At 44.8% G+C, this 27,482-nt stretch overlaps 1 protein-coding gene across 1 annotated transcript; it reads right to left on the bottom strand.

The window, feature by feature from the left end:
- Window positions 1-153: 153 nt before the first annotated feature.
- CLBA1 (clathrin binding box of aftiphilin containing 1) lies at window positions 154-26,478 on the bottom strand. The gene is made up of 6 exons (XM_066608163.1): window positions 26,217-26,478; window positions 15,898-16,303; window positions 12,861-13,006; window positions 6,311-6,431; window positions 770-877; window positions 154-505 (listed from the first exon to the last, which is right to left on the bottom strand). The coding sequence occupies exons 2-6, from the start codon at window positions 16,231-16,233 to the stop codon at window positions 356-358; spliced, it is 861 nt and encodes a 286-aa protein (XP_066464260.1). The 5' UTR covers window positions 16,234-16,303; window positions 26,217-26,478; the 3' UTR covers window positions 154-355.
- Window positions 26,479-27,482: the final 1,004 nt, after the last annotated feature.

Below are 27,482 nucleotides of genomic sequence, written 5' to 3'. Positions count from 1 at the left end.
AGCATGGCTAGAATTAGCAGTGGATTCAGTAGCATGACTGCAGCCTGGGTGCTGCTGGAGCTCAAAAAGGAGAGACACAATGCAAATATGTTGCAAAGCTAAAATAAAAACAAACAAAAAAAAAAAAAACAGTCAGGACCTCTAACGAGAAGCTTCAGTTATAAAAACTTTTATAATTAAATTGCCCAGCACATCATTGTTACAGGTCACACAGTGTATTCAGAAAGATCGTTGATTGGAATATACAGTGCAATAAGTTAATAGTTTAAAATTTTATTAGTATAAATATTCAATTTTCTTATGCAAAAAAGACTGAAAACTATTAAATAACACAGAATGACTAAAAGAGTAAGACCTAAAAATTGAAGCGCAATTGATTTGTGCTGAATAAACTCTTTTTCCCTGAAAAGGTGAGAAAAGGCAAAGAAACATCAGTCTGTGACTTCTTTAAAACCAACTGATACGAAAAAATGTGGCCACTCTTGGAACCCGGAGCAACATCCAACTAAAAGAGAAGAAAGCAAGCTTAGTCCAAGTGTATACTACAAATAATCCAATGCATGTGTAAGTAACTGTCATACATATAGCAACACAACCCTTTTCATGAAGCAAAACTGACTGCAGCCATGCACTACTGTGGGAATAGAAAACGGCAGAGGGGTCACCGTACTGCTGGGCGTTTGCTGCTTTTCGCAAGTCTCCATGTCAGCCCCGATTACTTGATACAAAACATTATAGAACGTGAAAGAAAATTGAACGAGTATCTCACCTTAGTCTGTATTAAGTTCTTAGAGCCAGCAGGGGGTAGACTTTCATTAACATATAATTGTTCGATATCGGTTAAGGCATCATTGGTTTGCTCTCCAGTGTCGGAAGACTAAACAAAAACAAGTAGATCATGAGATTGGGTTAAGGGAACTTTTTTTTGCAGATTCCACAAATGTAGTAACTTTCTTAAGGTGGAAACTGTATCTTTAGCCCTGCTTTTCAGCACACTTCACATGGGCAAGTGAGATATCATGCTTGCCAACATTCGATTTCCCAGCGGATGCGAGAAGTTTTGATATTAAAAATTGCCTCGCATCAGTTTGGGGAAGTAGCGATCCTCCCATTGTTTTCAACAAGGAGATCTTGCATGGGCACTTGCGTGCACCTAGCACGTAGTGTGAGGCTGCCGCCGGCCCCATTGAAAATAATGGGATATGCGATGCAAGGGCACGCTCGAGGATAGAAAGAGGAGGGGGGGGGGGGGGGAGAAATTAAAAATCGCTCACATGTATGACCCCATTTAAAAGAAATGTCGTGCATATTAGTGCAATTTCTGGGCCGTATGAAAACTGCCAAAGAGTTAATTTTATTTTGCCAATTTTTTTAAAACTTTGTTTTTTGGAGCTAGTTTCAGAAGGGGTTAAATATCACATCCTCCTGTTACATCTAGGAAAACATTTTTTCAGTGGGGGGGGGGGACAAAACAAGACTAGTGTCTAGATATCACTGCTACAAGTTGCGATGCAACTTCAACAGTAGGAAATCCTACTGTCAAAGCTAAAATTTAAGCCCTGACTGCAGGAAAACACACATACATCACCTGTCCCGCGCCATCAGCCCGGCCGCATCTTCTCCCCAGGTCCCTGACAGTGATCTTCTACTCTTCTGGCCGGGGATTCAAAAATCCCTGCCTTCTGGAATCGCTGGCTGTGATTGGCTAAGCATCAGCCAATCACAGCCAGCGTTCGATGACTGGCAGTGATTGAACTAATCACAGACATTCATCGAGTGCTGGCTGTGATTGGCTGACACTTAGCCAATAACAGCCAGCACTCAATGAATGGCTGTGATTGGTTCAACATTTCTGTAGCAAGTGTATAGGTGGACCCCTAAAACATTTCTGTAGCAAGAGTATAGGCAGTGGAGGAGGTGGCATAATACACCGCAGAAACCAGCACCGAGGTAGACCCCACTATCCTCGGTGTGGGTAGCACGTGAGCGGTCCCAGCCTCCACCAAGTTCACCCAATGTGCCGTCAGGGAGATATAGTGGCCCTGCTACCAGTACTTGTCCACGTGTCCATCGTTAAGTGGACCTTCCTAGTAACGACGTTAGTGAGGGCACGGTTTATATTGCGGGAGACGTGCTGGTGTAGGGACGGCACACCGGGAAAAATAGTGGCGACTGGGGACTGAGTAGGGCGGGACCACCGCCATCATGCTTTTGAAAACCTCCGTTTCCACAAGCCTCACAGCTAAACGCTGTGCTGAGAGACATTGCTGGATGAAGTGGAGGACCGTGGAGGTGAGGGTGTGGGTGCAGGCCGGGAGGCGCTTGTGCCTGCGTCCTGGGAGGGTGATTGGATGTGTGTGGCAGGTTGTGGCACAGGGGGGGGGGGGGGGGGGGAAAGAGTGAGTAGTGTGACTCGGAGGCGGTGAGTGGCCTTCGTCCCACCTTGTGGGGTGCTTTGCCATCATTTGCCTGCGCATGCTGGTGGTGAGGCTGGTAGTGGTGGCATACCACTGTTCGTCAGTGGTCCGCACTCTCTGAAAAACATCCACACCTTTGCCTAGCCCTCTGCACGGAGGCTTGCTGCGAGGGGGTGCTTTAGGAAACAGTTGGGGGGAGTTACCTCATCGTCCTGCAGCTCTTCCTCTGAATCCTCTATGCGCTCCTCCCTCGGACCTACTGCCCTTACTACTACCTCATTGACAGACAAATGTGTCATCATCCTCATCCAAAAAAAGCTCAAGACAGTTGCCGGAAGTTCCCGGCCTCATACCCCGGACTCCGGGAACTTTACAAATGTTGGGCTTCGGTCACGAAAAACTCCTCAGGTGAGAGAGGAACAGTTTTTTCCCCACTCTGGGCAGGGACCCGAGAACAGTTCCTGGGAGTCTGCCTGCTCAGAATATGTCATTTTCATGGAGTGAGGAGGCTGGGAGGAAGGAGGTGCAGCCAGAGGATTCAGAGGTGCAGTCCCTAGGCCGGGAGTAGTGGGACGCGTTATCTGCCATCCACGACAGGACCTGCTTGCACTGCTCTTCTTGTAATAAATGTCTACCACGCGGACCCGCAAATTGTGATATGAAGCTGGGGAGCGTAGAGACTTGGCTCTCTCCTAATCCCTCACCAGCCGGCTATGATTCACCCCACCCAGGACCTCGGTCTGTGCCCACACCCTCACTTGGACACCCGTGTCCATGTCCACGCCCTCGACCCGGATTAAGGATAGAGCAGGGTCCAAATAAATTACCCCACTGTACAGCGCTGAGAACTGGGGCTAATTCACCACACAAAGACTTGTAGATACCGGAGGCTTTATGCTGTGACCGGAAAAAATTTAACCGCTGTCTTCCGCTGATACCTAGGGGTCATTTACCGCTCACAGACTTGTAGATTAAGAGAGGCTGTATGAAGTGTCAGAAAACTACGAAGCCAGTGGATAGTCCTGATAACTGCGGCTACTTCACCGCACCCAAGGAAAAGGTATTGTGAGATGCTCTTCACAGGGGCAGAAAACTATAAAACCAGTGGATAGTGCTGATAACTGCGGCTACTTCACCCAACACAGAGAATACAATACACAGTTAAAAAAACTCTGCGCTGCCAGAGATGGTGAAAATAAAAAGATTCTATGTCTCTATTTTTTCATGTAAAAGATGGTAAACCGACACTTACTTTCTAGGAGGGGGGTATGTAATGCAGAATCCCCCTCCTTGTAGTGAAGACTCCAAATGATTAAACCAATCTTCATACGACCAATATATGAGAAAGATTCTTTCACCGGTTTATTAATCCTTCTTAAAACCTCACTGCCGTGAGTGTAAAACACACACGTGCAGAACAGACAAACACAAATGCCGTACGTGTGCCACACACACGTGTAGAGCGGACAACGCGTTTCAGTACCTCCACGGTACCTTTCTCAAGTCCAATAAACAATAAAAGCAACAAATACCGATATAAATACCTTTAGGAAAGGAGATGTCTTCACTCCGGTCGGTCCCTGGGTAGCGCCATATTGGTGGGCGGAGTTAATGACCTCATACATGGGTGGAGTTACTGACGTGGTTGAGGGGATCCTCCTTTGCTTTCACTCCCCGCTCCGTTACAGGGAATGCACGGGGCGGGGTTTTAGACATAAAACCTACGTCAGTGAGAGGCGGGACTTGTGGCACAAAGATGAATGGAACAGGATTATGTCAGTCCTTTGCTTTCACTCCCCGCTACGTTACAGGGAATGCACGGGGCGGGGTTCTAGACACTAAGACCTACGTCAGTGGGAGGCTGAGCTTGAGACACACAAATACATGGAACGGGTTTATGTCAGCTAAAGATAAAGTTTCCGACACCCGAAGCCTCTCCTTAGGAGTGCAAGAAGTCCTCTTTTGCTTTCACTCCCTCACCTCGTTACAGAGGATGCATGGGACAGAATCTACTAAGTGGAACATAGGACAATGGAAAGCAAAACATGAATAGACTAAAATAAGTTAAATTACTATTAGGGATAACTGTTGGTTATTGAGATCGAACGGAATCCAGACATCTCCTTTCAAGTATTCAATAAAAAACCGAGCCATGATAAAAACAGTATATATGTTACATGCAATTAAAAGCTTCAATCCATTATATATATACATATAAATAAAGAAAAGGAAAAAGGAAAAAACAAGTCGGGAAAAGGCATAAATAAAAATAAATAGAGGGGGCCATATAGAATCCTAAGGTTTTTTTTTTTTTTTTTTTTTTTATTATTATAATATATATTATATATATTACTACACTGTAAATAATCCCTCCAAGTATGAGTGGGTTGTAAGGCCCATCAATCTAGAATAACCGTGAAGGTTAAAAATAAAAAATATATGCATAAAAATATATATATATATTATAAAAATCTCTCTCTCCAAATATGTACAACCCAAAAGAATGTGTGCACACGTCCACCCGCATATGCCCACAAATTCCAAAACTTAATCATAAAATATCTTAAATTAATTAATAGGGGATGTCCCAAAACCCACAGATTTCCATGTGGGTAAAATACCTATAGTTAGAGAGCTCATGGGCTGAACAAAACTCATATGCCCATCTCTAATCCATCCCATATCCAGGGAGGTGTAAATCAGGGGGTATATCCTTAAAGAATAGTATGAACACTATAAATTACCCCACTGTACAGCGCTGAGAACTGGGGCTAATTCACCACACAAAGACTTGTAGATACCGGAGGCTTTATGCTGTGACCGGAAAAAATTTAACCGCTGTCTTCCGCTGATACCTAGGGGTCATTTACCGCTCACAGACTTGTAGATTAAGAGAGGCTGTATGAAGTGTCAGAAAACTACGAAGCCAGTGGATAGTCCTGATAACTGCGGCTACTTCACCGCACCCAAGGAAAAGGTATTGTGAGATGCTCTTCACAGGGGCAGAAAACTATAAAACCAGTGGATAGTGCTGATAACTGCGGCTACTTCACCCAACACAGAGAATGGTATCTGTGAAATACTCCGCAGTGGCCCAGGAAAAATTAGCATACTGTTTAACGATGAGAACTCTGCCTAATGCACTGCACACAGAGCCGTATAGCTGAAATGCTCTGCAGTGGCCCAGGAAATATTAGCGTACTGTTTAGAGATGAGAAATCTGCCTAATGCACTACACACAGAATGGTATAGCTGAAATGCTCTGCACAGGCCTAGATGCTTTAAAAAAAAAAAAAAAAATTGGTGCACTACTGCTCCCAGCCAGCCACAACAGCAATGCACACAATGAGGAGTAGGCCTAAGAAGGACCATTGGGGTTCTTGAAGAGAGGATCCCTACTCTAACCCTTTCCCTATATCAGCAGCAGCATTTTCCCTAACCTCTGCCAGCATGCGTCAGAGGCGAACCACGGGCGGGACCAGTTTAAGTACTCGGTGGTCACCTCATCGTCCGAGCCACTCACTACTGTGGGGGGGTGGGGGGAGAGAAGGACTGGCACGTCACAGCAGGAAGTGGTAATGCCTTCCCCGCATGTTTATTGGCTAACAAAATGGCGCTAAACATGCAGGGAAGGGGAATGAAATTGACTCGAGTACCGCGTGGTGTTCGTCTCGAGTAACGAGCATCTCGAGTACCCTAATACTCGAATGAGCATCAAGCTCGGACGAGTGTGCTCGCTCATCTCTAACCACAGCTAGTGCAGCGCTGAGAACGCCACACTAATTGTGGTACAAAGTCAGCGTGAGGGAGGCCCGACTCACACAAAAAGAAAAGAAAAAAAAAAAAGAAAGACAGCACAGTAGTAATACATATAACTAATAGGTGAGATTTACATTTTCAGCAGTCGATCTAAGCAACATCTTGAGGTCTCTGCATCCCTTGGAGTTCTGCCACTCGCATCCAGATTTGAGGAATGTGCCATCACCATTTTGCCACGACGGGTCATATTCCAACCTGGAAAGTAAATGATACCTTTAAAGTTATATTAGTGGCATGTCTATAGGAGTCACAGTTGGGACCGACTCCATAATTGATTGCCGCCCACACACATACTTTACCAGAAAATCTAAAATGCCAAATGGCACAAACAGTCACAGCTGGTGCCTGCTGCCTCCTCGCCGTCCAGGCTTCACCAGCGCTAGCAACAGAGACAAAGCACTTGCAGAGCAGTGAAGACGGCGCCCTGCACTCTCTCTTTGCAGCTGCTGAGCATCCTCAGCCCGACCTCCTTTCTCAATTCCCCGGGACTCAGTAAGCCTGCACTAGTTTATAAGACAGCCTTAACCCTTTCCAATCCACTGTCTGACGTCTGCAGACATCCTGTTTGAAGGCTGTACAGCTCCGATGTTGGAAGACGTGCGTCAGGGAATTGTTACTGTATAAAACTGGCCGCTCTGTTGTCGGGTGCCTCTCCAGCATGTCCCATGCCGCAGTACTTGCTCTGGCCAGCAGATGGCGCCATTGTGAAATGGCGCCATTGTGAAATGGCAGAAAGTGAAAGCCCCCTAGGAAACCCTGAATCCAAAATTGGATTGCAAAGGGTTAACCCTTGAATGACTAAGCAGCTGCAGGTACTGCCTCCATTTCTTTCTCTCTCCTCCTGTAGGGATTTTTACAAACACTTCAGAAAGTCCTTTAACCCTTGAATGATTGAGTCTGCTGCATAGTACAAAGTAAAAAAAAAAACTGGAGCCTCTTGTATGTCCTTCTCTGGGGCCTTATGAAACAGTGAGATTAAGCTATGTTCAGAGTATAAGGGTCCGTTTAGACCTGCTGATTACTCGTTTTGATGAGTGAAGGAGGCCAAAGTTCTCTTGCGCAGCCTGTTTATATAGACAGATGCATGGTTGCTTCATTCAAATGAGAAATTGTTCAGTCTCACACATTCATTGTATAAGTGAATGAGAATAATGGAATGATGTGTATATAAGTTGATTAGTAAACGAGCGAACGATTTTTATGCCTGCATAAAATGAATGAAAAGCGACAGATTTATAGTAGTTGTTCGAACATTGGCTACGTTTACATTGAACGATTATTGTTAATGTTTGCCTGTTTTACACAAAGTGATCATTAAAAAAAAAATCGTTCAAAGGGCCTTAAAGTCAAGGACAAATCCTGAAAATATGACCTGTTGGGGTCACACTACTCTACACCAATTTGTGAAAATAACCCCTCTCCCTCCTTAGACCACTAGAAAAGTTTAAATTGGTATGAAAGATTACATTTTAAAATTTTCTGTTATCTAAAAGCTGGGTGCGCCTTATACTCAGGTGCATCTAATAATCCAAAAAATACAATAACTCATTTAGAAATTAATAGCAGCAACACATCGCAAAAAAGTGGAGACGGGTAGCAAAAGGATGGAAAAGTAGTGGTACTATTGAAAAACAGCTGGAGGGTTAATATTCTACCAAGTCACTTGACTGCGCATAAAAAAATAAAAAAAATAACATGCATGTTAGAGAGGCAGAGTCTCAGGAGCAAAGATGGTCAGAGGTTCACCAATCTGTGAAACACTTTAAAATTTGTGGAACAATTAAAAAAAAACAAAAAAAAAAAACTTTCAACATAAAAATTGCAGAAACTTTGAATATCCCATCATATACTGTACATAATATCAAAAGATTCAGAGAATCTGGAGAAATTTATGTCACAAGGCCGATCGTCAATACTAGATGATCAAGATCTACGGGCCTCAGGCATCACGGCATTAAAAACAGGCATGATTCTGTAATGAAATTCACTGAATGGGCTCAAGAATTCTTCCAGAAATCAGTTTACCGTATAATGCACAAATGTACATTAAAGCTGTATCATGCAACACAATCCAGAATTGCCGACATCTTCTCTGGGCCAAAGTTCATTTAAAATAGACTGAGGCAAAATGGAATTCTATTCTGTGGTCAGATTAATCAAATTTTAGGTTCTCTTTGGAAATTTCAAATGTGGAAACACATCCGCATGCTTTTTACCGTCCTGCGGACACTAATGCATCCCTATAGGCATTGGGCCTAAATGGCTATTTACCAAGTCCTCGACAACAACACAGAAGGCCTCAGATTTAATAATCACAAAACCCCTAAAACAAAGTTCTGGGCCCACACAATCTTTTTAACTGTTGTCAGAACTAGAAATAGTTACTTTTGTGTTAAGGGCTCCTGCACCCTTGCGTTTTTTTTGCGCGTTTTTTTTCACGCGATTGTCAATGGGACTTTCTAATGTTAAAAACGCATCGCAAGTTGGCGCTTTGCCATTTTTGTGCGATGTGTTTTTAACATTAGAAAGTCCCAGTGACAATCGCGTGACAAAAAAGGCAGCAATATCACGTGAAAAAAACTCAAAAAACGCAAGGATGCAAGAGCCCTAAGGAAGAGTCAGTCTCATGAAGACATTAGGGCATATGGATGTCACCCACTTCTTATGATTCAGGTGTATTGAGCTACTAAGAGATATTTTGATGGCGAATATGTGACTAAACGTCTTTCGCATTTAAATAATAAAAGCTGGTCTCTGGCCATTTTAGGGGACCCACAGCAATCGGATTTCAGTTAACAAGTTGTTGTGACAACTCCTTGAAGACTTGGCTCACATCTGTATTTGGGAGTCTCCAGCACAGGCCCAATACAAAATCCTAGGCAAAAATAATGCAGCACACTGCACTATTTTGTCCTGTCAAATGCTGGGCAGCGTGACAAAAACCCAATGCACCCCCTTCTAGTCAGTGGGGTCTGTCTCGTGCTAGATCCAGGATTTCCAATATTTTCATTGTTAGGCTTCTATGATGGAGATGAACAATGGAAATACAAAGTGCTTATTTGAACAAAGCCAAAAGTAAACTTTATTGCCAATGTCTATCATCATATAACATAGTGATTCTAAACCCTTTGCATAAAAAATAAAGTCTGTTCAGTCCAGCTGCCCATTATTAAGGAGCTATTTTTAATCCCTTTAAATCTTTCATGACAAGGGGGTCTTTGAAGTACTAATGAGGAACAAAAAAAAAAAATCTATTTTGTATTTGTTTAGATACCCAAATATGTTTTGAACAACCTTTCTGGAACACAGAGCCTAGGCTGTGCACTAAATCACTTCTGTTTCCAGTAACACTACTACAAAGGATCAAGCTGTCACTGTGACAACCCAACCTGAGTAAACACCACGCTAATAGCATGATATCCTATTAAGCTCTATGCATTTTAAACAGTAAAAACCACAAATCAACATACTGTGAATTTAAAATCCACTGCACAAAGTACAGGTGGTTAATTGTCCCACAATGTGTGCATAAAATTTGTAAAAATCTCATCCCTTTTTCTGCAGATATTCTGCCCACAAATCAGGGCATTCCCATTCCATGTGGACATCATCTTAAAATGGACAGTTTGAAAAGGGTTAAATAAGAGATCATGTGCCAAACTTCCCATACTCTTAAAAAAAGTATATGTATTTAATAATAAAAAAGGAGGAGTGTCAACAGGTCTGAGGTTTTTTTTGGTGGAGACACCTGCAGCATTCCAAGTAACATGGCACTTCACACACTATTGGCTGTAAACCCTCCCTGCTAATTTGCAGTCCAATGCTGTTACTTAAAATTCATTTCTAGTAGCAGATAAGAGATCACAGGATGTGGAGGAGGGTGATGACTCAGATTGCCCAAAGAAGAATATGAAAGGGAGAGAGAAGGAGGGGGGGGAATGGGGAGGGGGAGAGGAGGAAGAGACTTTTACATGGGCTGATATTGTTCAAACTCCAGCAACAATCGGAACCATTCAGTGTAAATGCATTAACAGACTGAACGACAAACAAGAATTAGTTCAGTTTATGCATGTATAATAAATAACCTTTATTTGTATAATGTCAACTTATTCCGCGGCACTAAAAAACGTGAGCGATCTTCTGTTTACTGTGAATGGAGGCGGGCGATCCCCCGCCCGCTCATCCTCCATTTAATGAGTGATGTTCCTGTGCAGAAAAGGGAAGATCTGTCGGGCATCTGTGCCATCATACAGAAGTAGCTGCTGAAGCCAATAAGGAGTAATTTGCAGCTACTAGAATCACATCTACACTGCTCAGTAAGTTTCTAATATCCTCTAAGCTGATTTTCTCTGTGTGCGTTACAGAAGGTTAGCGTACATGCACACGAGCGGTTTAAAAGTTGCTCCTGATAATCTCACAATCAAATGAAAGAGTGCCATTTCCATGATCAGATGGAAAACATGTACCCTTAGGGAGCCGAATATGCAATTTTCACCAAGTGCAGTTCACAGAGCACAGCATGGAAGCAGGCTCCTCCGACCTGCTCAGTGGGAACTGAAAATTAGATATGCAGCCTGCAGAAGGAAAAAAAATGATGATGATGAATTCAGGACACAAGTAACATAATGGCCAGAAATAGCTTTAAGGCCCCCATACAGACATCTTGTTTTCCAAACCTGCTTGACTACTCTCTAATGTGTATAGGGATCTACTCAACTTTTGCCTTCAACCGATGTTAAGGGAAAGGAGGATCGGAGACATTGTATTTCAATGCTTGATTATTTGTTTCCCTGGAGATAAGCTGGGGCCAAAGCTGTCTGACTGCAGCTTACCTTCCTAAAAACGGTTGAACATTTAATGTCTATAGGCCAGTCAAGAGAAACAGGTGTTGGACAAACTAAATCACTCATGTGTATGGGCAGCTTTAGGCCTTGCTCACACAAAGTATAATAGTAGGGGTCAGATCCATGTTGAATTTTGCCAATGTGTATGAATTAGCTCCAGACAATAGGGCAAGTCCATATACAGCCATCAAACGCGTTTTCTATGTGCATGATCGTTCCGTTTTCTCTGAAATGCAGATTTGACAGTCCATGCCATATGAGCTACGGTACAGATTTCCATAGAAGTCAGTTAAATGCTAAAATGGTGCAGATTCTCACAATTATGGCACACAAAATTGATGCCGGAATTGTGCCACGTGAACGCGATCTTATTCTTCGTGTACAATACATACATGGCAGCTTATTCTGAAAAGTTATCTGAAAGTGCAGGTACACTTTAGGAGAACTAGGTTACAGATTCAGAGCTCTCTATCCCTTCCCTGCACGCTTCTCGAAGATCACCGTTTAGCCTCCTATTGCAGCCTGGACAATGCTGGAAACTGAAGGATGATTAATGGCTCATTCAGACAAATCCATTTTTCTTGGCAGGATCCGTAAGACATTGTCTAAGCGCAATTTGCATTTTACCATATGCTTTTTAAATACGCTGACTGCATTTTCCAAATTCATAACATGTTATATTGCATGGCATATTGAAAGCAAATACTGATTAAATGTCATCTGTAGGATACAAATGTGTTTGTCTAAATGAGTCACAACCCTTTAAACCACCAGTATTTTATTATCAACCCTTTGTCTGTCCTGAAGACCACTAGAGATACTGGTATTAACTCCATTCTCTGCTCTAGACCTAAAGAGATTTTAAACACTAATCCTTTTACTGCCCCAGACTACCACCAGGGATTGAATAAGTAACCCTTTTTGTGCCCTAAACCACCAGGGAGATAATGAAGTTTAACCCTTCACTTCCCTAGACCAGTGATGGTGCCAATAACCAGAGGCTTAACTTGAAGCTCCTGGGCCCCAATGCAAAACTTGTAACAGACCCCAGAACTATAATGCTTTATTTATAGTACTGGGCTCTCTATATGGAGAAGAGAGTCCTTATGGGCCCCCTAAGGCTCCTGGGCCTGGGTGCAACCGCATCCCCTATAGTTACTCCAATGCAATAACCCTTTCACTATCCTAGACCACCAGTAATGCTAATAATCCCATTCTTTGCTCTAGATTGGTGTTTCTCAACAGCAGTCTCCAAGTACACCCAACAGGTCATGATTTGAGGATATCCCAGAGATAGAAAACCTATGGCAAAGTCTGTGGCACTTGCAGCAATTACATTGCCTATGCAATACTATGGAAATCCTGAAAACCTGACCCGTTGGTGGCATCGGATGATTGGAGTTAGGATCTCTGTTCTAGAACAGTATTTCTCAACAGTAACCCTGCTATAGACCACCAAGGACACAGACATTAACCCCTTCAGTGCCCTTGAACCAAAGGATGTTACCATAAACAGATGAAAGAAACCTACCCTCAATAATTATGGCTAATTGTTTGGCCATGTATTTTTTGCTATTATAGATCACCTTGTTTAGCAGTAATGGTGCCCAGATCCTTAACCGCCCTGCTCAGTAGATACAAAGGCCATGCAAAATCTGTTGAATTTTCTGCCATTTTCACTCACATCGCTATCAAAATAAAGTGACATTAAATATATGATCCCAGCAATCCTTCCTACTCTTGAGATGGAATGCATTAAAGCCTAGATTAATTGTAGTACCATAATCGAGTCTTTATTAACTTGGAGAGGTTTTCTTCATTAGATGATGTCAGCAGTGTTTCCAGGTTTTTCACGTCTTCATTTGTATCTTCTACAGGAATGGCAGGAAAGCTCAACCTGAATATTCGCTCACATTCCTGTCTGTTCTGCAGCAAGATGACAAACAGAGCAAATATTTAAGTCATGCATTTAATCATATCAACGTTTAACATTATGCAGGTCCATGCCTAGGTCATAACTGGTGACCTTTTGGGTTGAGGTCTTCTCACCTGCTCAGAGGGTAATGTGAAGCTCCTGAGCCCCAATGCTGAATCTGTAATAGGGCACCCAACATACCATGTGCCCTTTAGAGCAGTGGTCCCCAACCTTTTTGGCACCAGGGACCGGCTTCAAGCAAGACCATTTTTACAAGGCCCGGCAGGGTTGGGCGGGACATGGGCGGGGTTTTGGTTATAGGGGGCGGGGTTATGAAGGGGGTTGGAGTTTAGTGCATTCTTATTTAGTTATGACATTAGAATGTCCTGGCAGTACACACATAGGGCAGTGTATAATCTCCCCCCCCCCCAGCACACACATAGGGCAGCATATAATTTATCTCCCCCCCCCCCAGTAATAGACAGCCCCCATCCCTCAGTAATAGACAGCCCCCACCTCTCAGTAATTAGCAGCCCCTCCCCCTGTAATAAGCAGGTCCCCCCCCCAGTAATAAGCAGGTCCCCTCCCAGTAATAAGCAGCCCCCCCCCCCAGTAATAAGCAGGTCCCCCCAGTAATAAGCAGGTCCCCCCCCCCAGTAATAGGCAGCGCCCCACCCCCAGTAATAGGCAGCGCCCCCCCCCCCCAAGTACTAGGCGGCAGCCCCCCCCCCCCCCAGTAATAGGCAGCCTCCCCAGTAATAGGCAGCCTCTCCAGTAATAAGCAGCCCCTTCCCCTGTAATAAGTAGCCCCCAGCCCACCCCAGTAATAAGCAGCCCCCCCCGTAAGCAATCCCCCCCCAGTAATAAGCAGGTCCCCCCCAGTAATAACCAGGTCCCCCCCAGTAATAACCAGCCCCCCCAGTAATAAGCAACCCCATTCCCCTGTAATAAGAACACCCCCCCAGTAATAAGCAGCCCCCCCAGTAATAAGCAGGTTCCCCCCAGTAATAAGCAGGTCCCCCCAGCCAGTAATAGCCCCCCCCCAGTAATAGGCAGCCCCTTCCCCTGTAATAAGCAGCCCCCCCAGTAAGCAACCCCTCCAGTAATAAGCAGGTCCCCCCCCCCCCAGTAATAGGCAGCCCCCCCCCCCCCCGTAATAGGCAGCCCCCCCCCAGTAATCGGCAGCCCCTTCCCCTGTAATAAGTAGCCCCCCCCAGTAATAAGCAGCCCCTTCCCCTGTAATAAGTAGCCCTCCCCCCCCAGTAATAAGCACCCCCCCCCCAGTAAGCAACCCCCCAGTAATAAGCACGTCCCCCCTGTAATAAGCAGGTCCCCCAGTAGTAAGTAGCCCCCCCCAGTAATAGGCAGCCCCTTCCCCTGTAATAAGTAGCCCCCAGTAATAACCAGCCCTCCCAGTAATTGGCAGCCCCTTCCCCTGTAATAAGTAGCCCCCAGTAATAACCAGCCCTCCCAGTAATTGGCAGCCCCTTCCCCTGTAATAAGTAGCCCCCCCCCCCCCCCCCGTAATAGGCAGCTCCCCAACCCATATACTTACCTCCTCCCTGCTGTCGCTCTCTGTCTGCTTGCCCTGACGTCAGCCCGGAACGCTTCCTCCCCGAGTCCTCTCCTGCGGAACTAATGAGCAGGGGACTCGGGGAAGAGTATCCTGGCTGCACAGACGTCAGTGTGCGCCGGCATCAGCGCGATTACCAGCGGGGAGCTGCGGCGCCCTCGCTGGTAATCGCTTCGGTGGTCTGCGGCGTCGGCACGCCGCGGGCCACATAGCACAAGGCAGCGGGCCGGATTCGGCCCGCGGGCCTTGTGTTTAGAGTAAAAGTTCCCGGCGGTGCCGCGGACCGGCGCTAAACACCCAACGGCCCGGCCCCGGTCCGCGGCCCGGCGGTTGGGGACCCCTGCTTTAGAGTACTGCTGCCTTCTTATTTGTAGAGGGGCTTTTATGCTCCATCTGTCTTCAACCCTGTGTGTGACTTCTACCTTTGTACCCCGTATAGCTACACCACTGCCTAGTCATCTAGCTACAGTATAACAGTAGAGATGAGCGAATATACTCGTTTCGAGTAATTACTCGATCGAGCACTGCGATTTTCGAGTACTTCCGTACTTGGGTGAAAAGATTCGGGGGGGGGGGGGGTTGGCGTGGCGAAGCGGGGGGTAGCAGCGGGCAACAGGGGGGAGCCCTCTCTCTCTCCCCCCCACTCCACTCCCCGCTGCAACCCCCCACTCGCCCACGGCGCCCCCCGAATCTTTTCACCCCAGTATGGAAGTACTCGAAAATCGCAGCGCTCGGGTGAAAAAGGGGCGTGGCCGAGTAGGTTCGCTCATCTCTATATAACAGTAATCCTAGAAATTCTCAGAAGTGTAAGGACAAAAGTAATACACAGGGCCTAATTAACAATTCCTTAAAAATACATATTTCCTCACTCCTACTAGCTACATGAGGCATTTGAATACACTGCAGAAGTTCTAAAGAAATTCCCTTAGCCTTTCACAAGAATCCATCTGCAAATTATAGGCTATTTTCATAGAAGCCTGAAGTCCATGAATGGCATCCAGATTAAATACAAAAAGCCTCTGCAGATAATGTAGGAAAGCAACCAGTGGCCTTGAAGTATTTTTGATCATTTTGGATTATCGGTCTATATGTCCTATATCTGCTTTCGACTCTACTCCGTTAATCAGAATAGAGAGCATCTAAGTAACCGTGGCTTCTGCTCTGGTAGACTTGGCACAGCCTCTATTACATAGCTTGTAACACTATATGAGGGGGTTCCAAAAACATAGCCTGCATCCAACTATTGCCGCAGTGGTTTGTTTAAGAGAAGGTTGGTTGTCAAGCTGATGCTACATTTAGCCATCCAAACACATCGCTCAAAAGACATACCTCATTTCCTAGATTAAATGCATCCCAATGGGCTTCTCCATCCGTTTGATCAGTGCAGCCCTCTTCATCAGGTATAGCCGTGGCAAAAATGTTCTCATCCAATGGTCCATTTTCATAGTGAAGTTGTTCAGAGTGTGTCGTGAAGTCATTAAAACTCTCAAAGTCTCCCCAGGTATTGGAGGTCTCGTGTGGACATTTATCTGCATTCCAGTCTGTGTGTAGATCTAGGGGTCCAATAGGCCCATTCTCTAGGCAGACATTGTCCGTAACAAACGGCACAGTTAATGACTTCCCATCATCCCTGCATCCAGTAATAACATCACTGCTATCCTTCATTGTCCTTCATGGGGTTCAGGGGCAAACCAGCCTGAATATACCTGAAGCGGTGAAGTCTCTAAAGGTAAATCTGTATTTGGAAAAAACAGAAAACATATGACAGCAAGTATCTACGGTTGGTATAAAGCAGACATTTTCTTGGCACGATTGGCATAGCTATTGAAGTATGGTGATGCCAATGTTCTAGAAAATAAAGTCCAAATATGTCAATACCTTAACTCAAGATTTTGCTTGCCATCAATGTGGTTAAACTTTCATATCTGAAACACAAGTTTTTAGTTACTGACAAAAAGCATAGATCTTGAGAACTAGGATGAGCCAGCTACAAATTCTTCGGCATTTTGTTGACATGCTGGTTAAAAACCTGCAATCCTCTAGCCAAATTATAGATAATCAAGTCAAGGACTGGATGAAGGCCTCAAAGGACAATTGGGGGGAATTACAACTTCTTACAAATGCCCATTTCTGACTGAAAATTCTCATGATCTCAACTGGGATGATGTGCTCCAAAGCTGCCACATTTTGCTTCTTGCACATGAAGGAAGAGGGCCAAGATCAGTTTTCACCATCTTTCTCCATGGATAGCGTGAACCTGCACAATGCTAATGCTCCGATTAGATGGAATGATTCGTTCAAATGTGCGAAACTGAATGAGAATTGTTAAGTTTATACGTGGAAAAAAGAATGAGAATTGGGAGGGTCTCTGCTCATCGTTCAGTTGGCATAAAAATCAGCGCCGGTTCGTGTAGTTTAAACACTAATTGTTCAGCGTTTCATGTAGGGATGTGAAACACTGTATGACTAGTACAACGAGAATCATGTAGTTTAAAACAGATTGCATGAGTGTGGACGAGCTGGTTATTACGTCAGGAGCTCAATAACTCTGGCAAGTGAGAATCGAAAGATTCTTGTCCTGTGTAAAATGGCTATAACTCAGAGGTCTGCAATTAACTCTTTGCAATCCAATTTTGGATTCAGGGTTTCCTAGGGGGCTTTCTCTTTCTGCCATTATACAATGGCGCCGTCTGCTGGCTAGAGCCAGTACTGCGGTATGTGACATGCCAGAGTGGCTCCCGATAACAGAGCGCCCAGTTATATACAGCAAGAATACCCTGACGGACGTCCTCCGATATCGGAGCTGTATAGCCTTCAATCAGAATGTCTTTAGACGTCAGACAGTGATTGGAAAGGGTTAAACAATGAGGGAGAAAAGCAGCCCTGTTACAATGACACCAAATTAGTACGAAGTTGCTGCCCCATTATGAGGTCCATGTTCCTGCATGTCCACCCTTGGCTAATCTGCTTCAAAAATTATATTACTGTATACCAGCTGAGCACTCCGAGAAGAAAACAGCTGTACACAGCTCATATATACAGCTGTATACAACTCAGAGAAGACAACAGCTATATGCAGAAGATAGCGGTGCCGCTTGTCTTCTGCATACAGAGTGAGCCTTCATTTACACACTTATGTAAAGTGAATGTTCAAAACTGCTGTTTGAGTATTTTGAGCGATCAGCTTGCCGTGTAAATGCACACAACGATTATCACTGAAAATATGTTTTTTGAGTGAGAATCATTGTGTCTAAATGGGCCTCATCACTGCATGCATCACTCAGAGCTGTTTTCTTCTCGGAGCACTCAGCTGGTATACAGCTGAGCGCTCCGAGCAGGGTATACAGAAGACAGCTGGATCGCTGTCTTATGCATACTGCTGCTGTGTTCACGGAGCGCTCAGCTGGTATACAGCTGAGCGCTCCAAGTGGGGTATGCAGAATACAGCTGCACTGCTGTCTTCTTCATACTTCGGCTTTGTTCTCCGAGTGGGATACCAGCTGAAACCATAGTATAAGCTGTATCCTGCTGAGAACTTAGCACATGGCACTGATAAGGCTCATTGTTGTCAAGCTGAAAGACAATGATGAACGACTCGTTAACGAAAACTGCACGATGTCCGTGCAGTTAGACCCAACGATTCTCGCTCGGCATTCATTGGGTCTAAATGGGCCTTAACCTGGGTATCATCTATATACAATGATATATGAACAGCTGGTATAAACATTAGTCCATATCACCATGTGCAGGAGACGTCTATGCTGATATAACCTGGGTATCTCCTGTATATAATTATATATGTACAGCTGGTATAAGTTATACATGTCCTGTATATAATATGGACTGTGCTGATATAACCTGGGTATATCCTGTATATGAATATGTACAGCTGGTATCAGTTATACAACTCCTGTACATAGACCATGCCTAAAGAGCCATTTAGACGCAACGATTATAGCTCAAAATTCGTGTCGAAAGTGAGCGTCGAGCTGAGTTTTTGCACCTGGGCCCCTGAGCCTTTAACTACCCTCCTGTTGGTAACCCATTAGACTTTATTGATGATGTGACAAGACAGGTTACGATACAATAGTGGATATGCACATGGTCTGTATATGGGGCTAGAGGTTGGATACTCAATAGTATGTTGGACCAGTATTAGTGTATCTTGACGCCACTAGAAGTACAGGTGGAGCCAAGATACTACGAGTTTGACAGTGGGTTAATGCCCCGTTACCGATTGGCTGTCCTGCATTCTCCCCGTCCTCACCCTCAGTTCCTGTAGCCACCGCCAGCCGTCGTGGAGGAAGGCGAGAGGTGGTGCTCAGGACTTCTCAGCGGTGCTGGGCAGCAGATCAGCCAATGCAGGAAGGAGAGACCAGTCGGTCTGCCCTCTGCTGTGCAGTGGATGAGGCGGTGCAGGAAGGCGAGACCAGTTGGTCTGCACTCTGCAGCGCTGCTGTGGGAGGGAGCGGTGACCGGCAGCCAGGCCTGAAAGACACCATCTCCAGTCATAACCGCCACTCCTCCGCTGGACTCACCAGGCTGGGCCGCAGAGCAGCGCTGACGCGGCGTTCCTCTGTTGTTAGCTGCCACGCTGCTACCTCCCTCACTCAGACTGCTGCTGTGCACAGCAGCAGGACTGCCAACACGGCCAAGGTCAGGATGCGACGAGCAAATGGCATGCTTGTAATCTGGGAGACTGGCGGCGAGGAGAGGCAAAACATGGCCGCCAGCAATCACAGCTGCGGGGTGTGCGGAGCTGGGACTTTGCCGCCTGCCAGAAGCACAGCAGTTGCGGCGTGAATCCACCGGGGATAATTAGCAGCAGGAGGTGGGAAACTGCAGCCAGGGAGAGACACAGCAGGCTCGGCATCATATACTCCGCAAGTGATACAGGACCTGTGAGGGCGAGGACGGGGAGAATGCAAGACAGCCAATCAATAACAGGGGGCGTGAACCCTCTGTCAAACTTCTTGTATCTTGGCTCCACCTGTACTTCTAGTGGCGTCAAGATACACTAATACCTGTTGGACCCACTGAATGCCAGTTGACAGCATAGAAGGCAGGACTCCTGGACAACTCATTCAATCCTTATACGTATATAATTTAAAACAGTTCAGAAGATTTGATGAAAAGAGGGAGTTTGTTGTAATAACAGACTGCAATGTATATTACACCACACACTGGCCTTTTCAATTTAGGAAATGTTGCAATATTGCGCATTACTTGTTGACATTCACATCAATCCTTCAAGGCTGAAACATGGCCACAGACATTGCTTTATACTTCTTATCAAACAGGAAGTATGTTATAAAGTCACACGCAGATGAGAAGTCATTATCCTGCCTTGCTACAATTTTGTACTTAACAGCACATGCTAAGGGTGAAAACAATGAGTTAAGATATAACTTTTCACACATCCAATTAAAAACAGGGGGTCTTAAAAACACTGGTCTTAATATTGTTTTCCCTGGCACACAATGTGCCAAATATATAAGCCACATGTATATTCATATTAGGCGCATCTCAGCTTTCCAAAAATATACCAGGTCTGACTTGGCAGTACATTTCTAGTGTAAATTATACAATTATACAGACAGTGTCGCAAACCACCAAAGCTACAAAATTTTCCCGCAAGCAAACGGTGTGCAAAATTTAGTGACTTTTTCATGCCAGGAGCTAGAGTGCAGTCTTTTAGAAATTTTCCCCATGCCATCAAAAAATAAATAAATAAATCCAACCAAACTCAAAAATTTCAGTTATCACTAGAGATGAGCAAGCGTACTCGCTAAGGCAAACTACTCGAGCGAGTAGTGGCTTAGGCGAGTACCTGCCCGCTCGTCTCAAAAGATTCAGGTGCCGATGGGGGAGATCTCTCCCCCTCCCCCCCCCCCCCCCCCCCGCAATTCACCGCTCTCCCCTGCCGGCACCCGAATCTTTTGAGACAAGCGGGCAGGTACTCGCATAAGGCACTACTCGCTCGAGTATTTTGCCTTAGTGAGTACGCTCTCTCATCTCTAGTTATCACATGTGCATCAATATTCCAATGAAAACTGGGGGTGGACACACACAGCGTTTGTTGCGGATTTTTCCTCTGCAGAGAACCCACACCAAAGTCTGTTTCAAATTTTTCATCATGGGCATGGATTTGCTACAGATCCAAAGCAGACTTCATCCTTTCAATTGAAATCTGATCTGCAGCAAAATCTACATTAAGATCCACACCAAATGGTGCGTAGACTAATGCAGATTTTAGTGTGGATCCACACAAAAGTCTGCGACACGTGAATTCAAGGGCACTTATCAAACCCAACTACGGATATACTTTTTGCACAAAATTTGGGCAAGTACAACACGACATACGGCGGCACACTAAACTTTCTGGTATAACAAAAAAAAACATTCCAGAAGGTTTCTCCAAGGTGTTCCTGCCATTTTATTTTTTCTGAATGGGTCCTAAGAGTAAGGGTCGGAGGTGGGGACAAGACCTGGCCCTGGAATGCCTTAAGTATTGGGCTATCACTCCCTAAAATCACCAACTACAAAACCCCCACCCTGACAAGGGCAACTGACTAAAACCGTGCCACAGCCTAAGTGAAAAGCTCCCTCATCCCTTTGTTCTCTAACCAAAAGTGGAAAAGATAACCACGAACTCTATCTGCCAAACCCCATTATGGAAAAGTGGCACTTCAGGCCAAGTGCTCACCTCATGAATGGTGCACCTCTGCTCTACTGCATACACATATATGGATGATGGCGGATGCACCTGTGGTCAAATCATAGCAAAAGCAAGATTTGATCATGACGCTTGGAGCCACGTTCACCCTAAAACATGTTTCACATGAGTAGTGCATTACAGCCACATTATGCTTTTCAGTTCATTGGACACAAAAGACTAGTGTACTGAACATTGCCTGGGGCGGCTGACAGTTCAAGTTCAGTAAATCCTGTAGTCAGACCAAGACACACGGCCATATCACAGAAGCAGAAATACATAGTAACATAGTATGTTAGGCTGAATGAAGACAATGTCCATCCAGTTTAGCCTGTATCAACCCCCTTGTTATCCAGAGGAAGGCAAAAAACCCCAAGAGGCAGAAGCCAATTAGCCCATTTGGGGGAAAATTCCTTCTCAACTCCATAATGGCATCAGAATAATCCCTGGATCAACCTTGATAGTTCCTACCTGAATGTAAAACCCAGGTCAACAACCCCGCTGGTAACCTAATGTCTATATCCTGTAATATCAGAGCGTTCTATAAAGACATTCAGTCCCCTCTTAAACTCCTCTATGGATTTTACCATCACCACGTCCACAGGCAGAGAGTTCCACAGTCTCACTGCTCTTACAGTAAAGAACCCCCTTCTGTGTTGGTGATGAAACCTGCTTTCTTCTAGACCTAGTGGATGCTCTCTTCTTACCGATGCAGTCCTGAGGCTATTATATGCTTTTGTGAAAGTTTCACACAGGAAAGGTGATATTGGACTGCTGGAGGAGGTCACTTAACTCTGGGCCACTACACAAGCATGAAAATAATCGTTGACTCGTTCGCTAATCGTTTGGTTTAAACACTGACAAGTTCTCTGTACCGGTGAATGATCGCATTAAAAAAGTAAACAATTTGTATGTTTAAACTGAACGCCCGAGCGAACTGTGTCATCATTTGCTTTGGTGAACGATTTCTCAGTCCGTGTAAAAGCACCCTAAGAGAAAGCATTATATAAAACAAATAGCTTTGTTCAATGAACTAATTGTGACAGGTGCCCTATAAAACTCTTCAGAGCAATCGTTAATGTAATTCAGGAATGTTTGCTTATGATGCGGAATGTACTTGTATATGTGATAAATATGTCAACTATGCAATAAACTGCAGTAACACGTGGGGCCGGGCTCTGCTAATACAGTAATAGACATTTAAAAGTATGTACAGATTTCTCTTAAAGGAAACATGTCATCTGCCGAAAGCACCATCAACTAACCTATGATGCTTTAGGCAGGTGACAGGTTCCCTTTAAGTCCTCTCAGAACTCCACTCATCACTGTTAGCAGAAGCTAGAGAATTGCTTGCAACCTGGGAACAGCTCTATATTTAAATAGAGAGTCTCCCACCGGGGATCCGTGTTCTATCTAAAGCCAGGCCTCCATATCTCATACTTGCTTTGTGCAGCTGAATGCATTATTCCAGCAGCCCTAGGCAATGCTCAGTACACCAGCCTTTTGTGCCCAATGAACTGAAAATCACAATACAGCTCTTAATAGCTTCTTCTAGTCTCTTGAGTAGCCAGAAATGTCCAAGAAAGCCCACTGTAACCAAGAACAGGAGGTAATGGAGATTGATAAAGAAACAACATGCACACGTCTCCTATGAATAGAACAGAGGGTCCCAGCGCAAAAGTAACATATGCCCCCCCAAAACGATGCAGCAGCATGCCCCTCCATCACCGTCCAGCGAAACTTGTTTCTCTACTTACACCCCCCCCCCCCCCCATCCCCACCACCACTTCTTCTTAGCACTTGTGGGAGAGATCGGTGACTCAACCCCCTTACCAGTTCTCCTTTTTGTTGTGACTTAAGATGGCTCTACACATTTGACTGATGTCAGCCAAACCTGTTGCTTTCGGCAGGACTAGGCAATGTTCTAGCAATGTCTATGAGGCCTCCCAATTCTTCGTCGACACTGTGTTGTGGAAAAGAAGGATCAGGCTGTAGGATTTCAAGATCCTTAAGGGCCCTTTAAGATGAGCTATTTGAACGAACGAATGACATCATCGTGCGCCCTATTTATACAAGCGGATACATTGTTACTCGTTCAAACGCAAAATTCTTTAGAATCATCCAGCTGTTCACATTTGCTATATAAGGGACTGAGAACTGAACGAGCGCTGGTTAAATCGGACGAGAAGTGAACGAGCCAATGATGATTTTTATGTCTGCATAACATGGACGAGTGAAAAGCGAACAATTATCATTCGGTCGTTGGCTCACATTTAGACTGAACAATTATTGTTCACTTTCGCTCATTAGAACGATCATTCTGTCTAAAAGCACCCCAATTCTTTTGTTCTCAAGCGAGAAAGGTTACCACAAGAGATAATGCAAGCTTGTGCCACTCTTCCCATAGAGAACACATGCATATCTGAGCGTGTGTATGTATAGAAGATACACCTGTTGGTTGAAAAGCGATATGCCTTGTCACAATAAAAGCCACCAATGGAAGAGCTAAAGTCTCAGGCATACAAAGCAGCTCCAATCACAGCTGTTTATAGCGGGTGTCAGCAGTTTCAAAGAGCCGATGCGCAGTGCAGATTTTATGTTTTTTCCCCGTGTCATCCCCCGCAGAATCTGCGACCTTTCCGCAATGTTAATTGTGGAAGGGCCGCGGATCAGACAGCTTCCATTGACTTAAATGGAAGCCGTCCATTCGGGAAATTCGCAAAACAAATGAAGCCTGCTGCAATTTTTTTCTATTCGCGAGCGGAAACCAAAGTTGGTTTCCACTCGTATGCATGAAAAATCACTTTTCCATAACATGCTATGGGAGGTATTTGCTGCAGAATCCGGAGGCACACACCTGCCGCGGGTTCTGCAATTCAAATCCGCCTGTGTGCATGAGATCTTACTGTGAATAGGGATGTGACTGTCAATCAGTGGATGGAGAGCAGGATGTACAGGGTTAACCAGAGTTCATTAATACTACTACTACTAATAAAATGCAAGTTTCTCCCAAACTTCTGCACGTATACATGCAGATATATTGCTATAATCAGAGTGCTTGCTATCTTGTGGTGCTCTCAGAGGGGGCTGAAAAAAAGATGGTGACAGACTACCTTTAAAAAAAAAAAAAAAAGAGCCATTTGTATAACTCATCGGAGGGGGAGCTACCCCCACTGTGACAGGAGAGCAGGACATGGGAGGCGATTAGCAAGTTATCCCCTATCCTGTGGAGCTTGATATTCTGGTGTAACCCCTTTAAGACAACCCACCTATACCAAGGGCATATATTCTGATAATGGAATGAATGGGCTCTGTATTCTGCTGCCAGTGCAGCTGCAGGAAACTTGATTTTCTGCCAATGCAATGGGCAAAATCTTAAACTGTACAGACAGGCCATGCTGCAAACTTACACTTTATCAAGCATGACCTTAGAGCTCATATTCCAGCTCACAAACAAATGACATAAATGCAACTTATTACACTTCCTTATAGCTGATGGTTTCTGTTCTAATGCATGGTATGACGTCACACACACGGGCCAAATGCTATTAAACGTGCATGACATTCTAGATAAAAAAAAATAATGCCAGCACAGATCTGTAATATTTCAAGCTTGCGCAAAACTGAAGTTTGTTCACCTATTTTGCTCATTTGCGCAATTTTTGATAACAAACTAACAAAATGAAAACTCAGGGGTCATACAAGAGTATAGTCACCGTATTTGTGCACGTAATACACTGTATCAATCTCTCAGTCCACCATGTTTCCGCTCACACAATTTACACATGCAAGAAGAGTCACAGAATGTTCTATCTTGGCGTGTATTACGGCGATTGGTGGCATGCAGCGGATTACATTACATCCATGAATCTTGTCTGTTCAGCAAGGGTATGTTTACATGTCACCGATGTGCTACAGATTTTTGTGTAGTTCTGCAGCAGATTTCACCCTTCCAATTGGAAGGGTGAAATCTGCTGCAAATCAGCTCTAAACATACCTTAAGGCCTCATTCACACAAAAAAAACATAAATCCCTATTGTATAGAACCTTAATTCTGCGTCTCATACCCAATAGTCCTCTACCTATGCATTGCATTGTATGCCATATTACGAAGATATTCTCACGGAGGCACCATAACGTAATGCAGAGCTTCTACCGGTCTGTAATGCGCAACCATAGGAACATGCAAACCTGTTTGCATGACAAATGAGGTGTAACACATATGAAAAACTAGTGCAAAGGCAACAAACATAAAACTGTTTCCTATAACAACCAAGGAGGTTGCTTTCACTTTCCTGTCAGTACCATGGAAGACCACCAGGCTGCCATTTATAACTGTAGGGAACGCGGTTTTCTTTTTTTTTGTTTTTTTTAGAGGGATCGATTCTAATGACATACGACAGGGAATTGCTAGTTATTCAATGGGTCTCATGTCCCCGCAGAGTTTTACTGGACTGTGTGATGCCAGCTCTGCCGCCAGAGACTGCGTATGGGCAGCGAGTGCACAGCGTATCTCACACACACTGACATGCGCAGTGTGACAGTTTTTTTTTTTTTTTTAATTCCTCGCTCTGTTTCACAGCAGGGTTGCATATGAATCGCCACCCATACGCTATGTATTGCATACGGACAGAGTATTGACGCGATTCACCGCGTGTCACTCGGCCGTACAACGCGTGCGTAATATGCAATGAAAACACGCCCGTGGACACGAGCCCTTTCCCAGATAAACAACTACAGCTTCACCAATGTTGGCTCCATTAGTGATGACAGGATGAAGGAACTGATCACTTCATATGTTATTAGTAAACACAGCCTGGCAACAATGTTGCGAACCACTTGTATCTTAGTGATGCTACAATCTGTAATAATAAATACAGCAGTAAGCAATGTAGGAGTTCTGTTACTTTAGGAGGAAGCTGAAAGCTCTTACCATAGCAAGTAGCTGAGCACAGCGGCTCCCAGATCTTGGAGGAAAGGCAGCTGAGCCTGGGACTACTTCCTTGTGACTGACTGAAGCCTCAGCTGCAGGTCAGAGAGGTGTGACGGAGACAGGTGGAGTCTGACTATGACCCAACACTGAGGGCGGGTTGCAGAAGCACTGTTGCAATGTAGGTTAATGACTACACGCCCAACGGGTTTTGTTTCTTCCCCTTTGTTTCTGCTCACTGAGCCTGTTTTAAGCCGCAGGAAAGAAAACGTGACCTTTGTTCACAACTACCAAGTAAATGCATTGCAAAGTCATGACGTCAAACTATCATATAGAAGGATATAAAGTCGCAGAAACTTACGGGATTGCAAGTTTTACCCTATGCAGGTTATTTCTGCAGCATGTGCATCAATTTCTGCAAGCCCCATTCTAGATATTTTAACAAATCTGCTGTGTGTGACCATACCCTATACACAAACCTGCTAAAAGTATTGGTATTGTTAGCATGTCACGTGTCTTAAACCATGATACATAAGATGCAGACCCTTGGAGGTGTCAGCCATGGTTTGTGATGGGAATTGCATCCTGTTGGATATACGGGTTAGGCTGGGTTAGGCTGGGCTAACACGGCCGTATGCGTAAAACACTATGAGGCTGGATTCACACGAACATATATCGGCTCGGTTTTCACGCCGAGCCGATATATGTCGTCCTCATCTGCGGGGGGGGGGGAGGGAGGATGGAAGAGCCAGGAGCAGGAACTGAGCTCCCGCTCCCTCTCTGCCTCCTCTGCGCCCCTCTGCACTATTTGCAATGAAAGGAGGCGGGGCGGGGGTGTGGCTAAGTTCCGAGAATTAGCCCCGCCTCTCCCCATTGCAAATAGTGCAATTTCTAAATACAAAAGTGAACGGAACTACATAAGGTAATGTATTTGATTGACTTCGAATTACCACATATCACACATGTAATATGTGATAATCTTTTGCTTGTGTGAGCAGGACCTTATGCCGCTGCACACAAGCTGTTCATCACAAAGTGCAATGCTTTGGCCCATCTACAATGGGGTAAGGAGAGTTGTCATTGGACAGCTGAGCAATGGAAGAACATTCTATGATGAATCACGCTACTCCATCTTCAGATCAGATGGACATACCTAGGTGTGGAGAACGCCTGGGGAACACCTATAGGCTGGATTCACACGAACGTATATCAGCTCGGTTTTCACGCCGAGCCGATATACGTCGTCCTCATCTGCAGGGGGGGGGGGGA

The sequence above is a fragment of the Eleutherodactylus coqui genome, chromosome 6 (assembly GCF_035609145.1).
Source record: "Eleutherodactylus coqui strain aEleCoq1 chromosome 6, aEleCoq1.hap1, whole genome shotgun sequence".
NCBI lineage: Eukaryota > Metazoa > Chordata > Amphibia > Anura > Eleutherodactylidae > Eleutherodactylus > Eleutherodactylus coqui.
The sequence above is the reverse complement of the archived record's forward strand: the minus strand, read 5'-3'. Positions and strand labels throughout refer to the sequence as shown.

Bases quoted from the DNA above. Each gene is read 5' to 3' on its own strand.
- CLBA1 (XM_066608163.1), bottom strand. From the start codon at position 16,233: ATGAAGGATAGCAGTGATGTTATTACTGGATGCAGGGATGATGGGAAG. The intron at 13,007-15,897 runs GTATGTCTTTTG...ATCTTGCTGCAG, and splicing joins CATTTAATCTAGGAAATGAG to AACAGACAGGAATGTGAGCG. The intron at 878-6,310 runs GTAAATCTCACC...GTTTTTGTTTAG, and splicing joins TTAGATCGACTGCTGAAAAT to TCTTCCGACACTGGAGAGCA.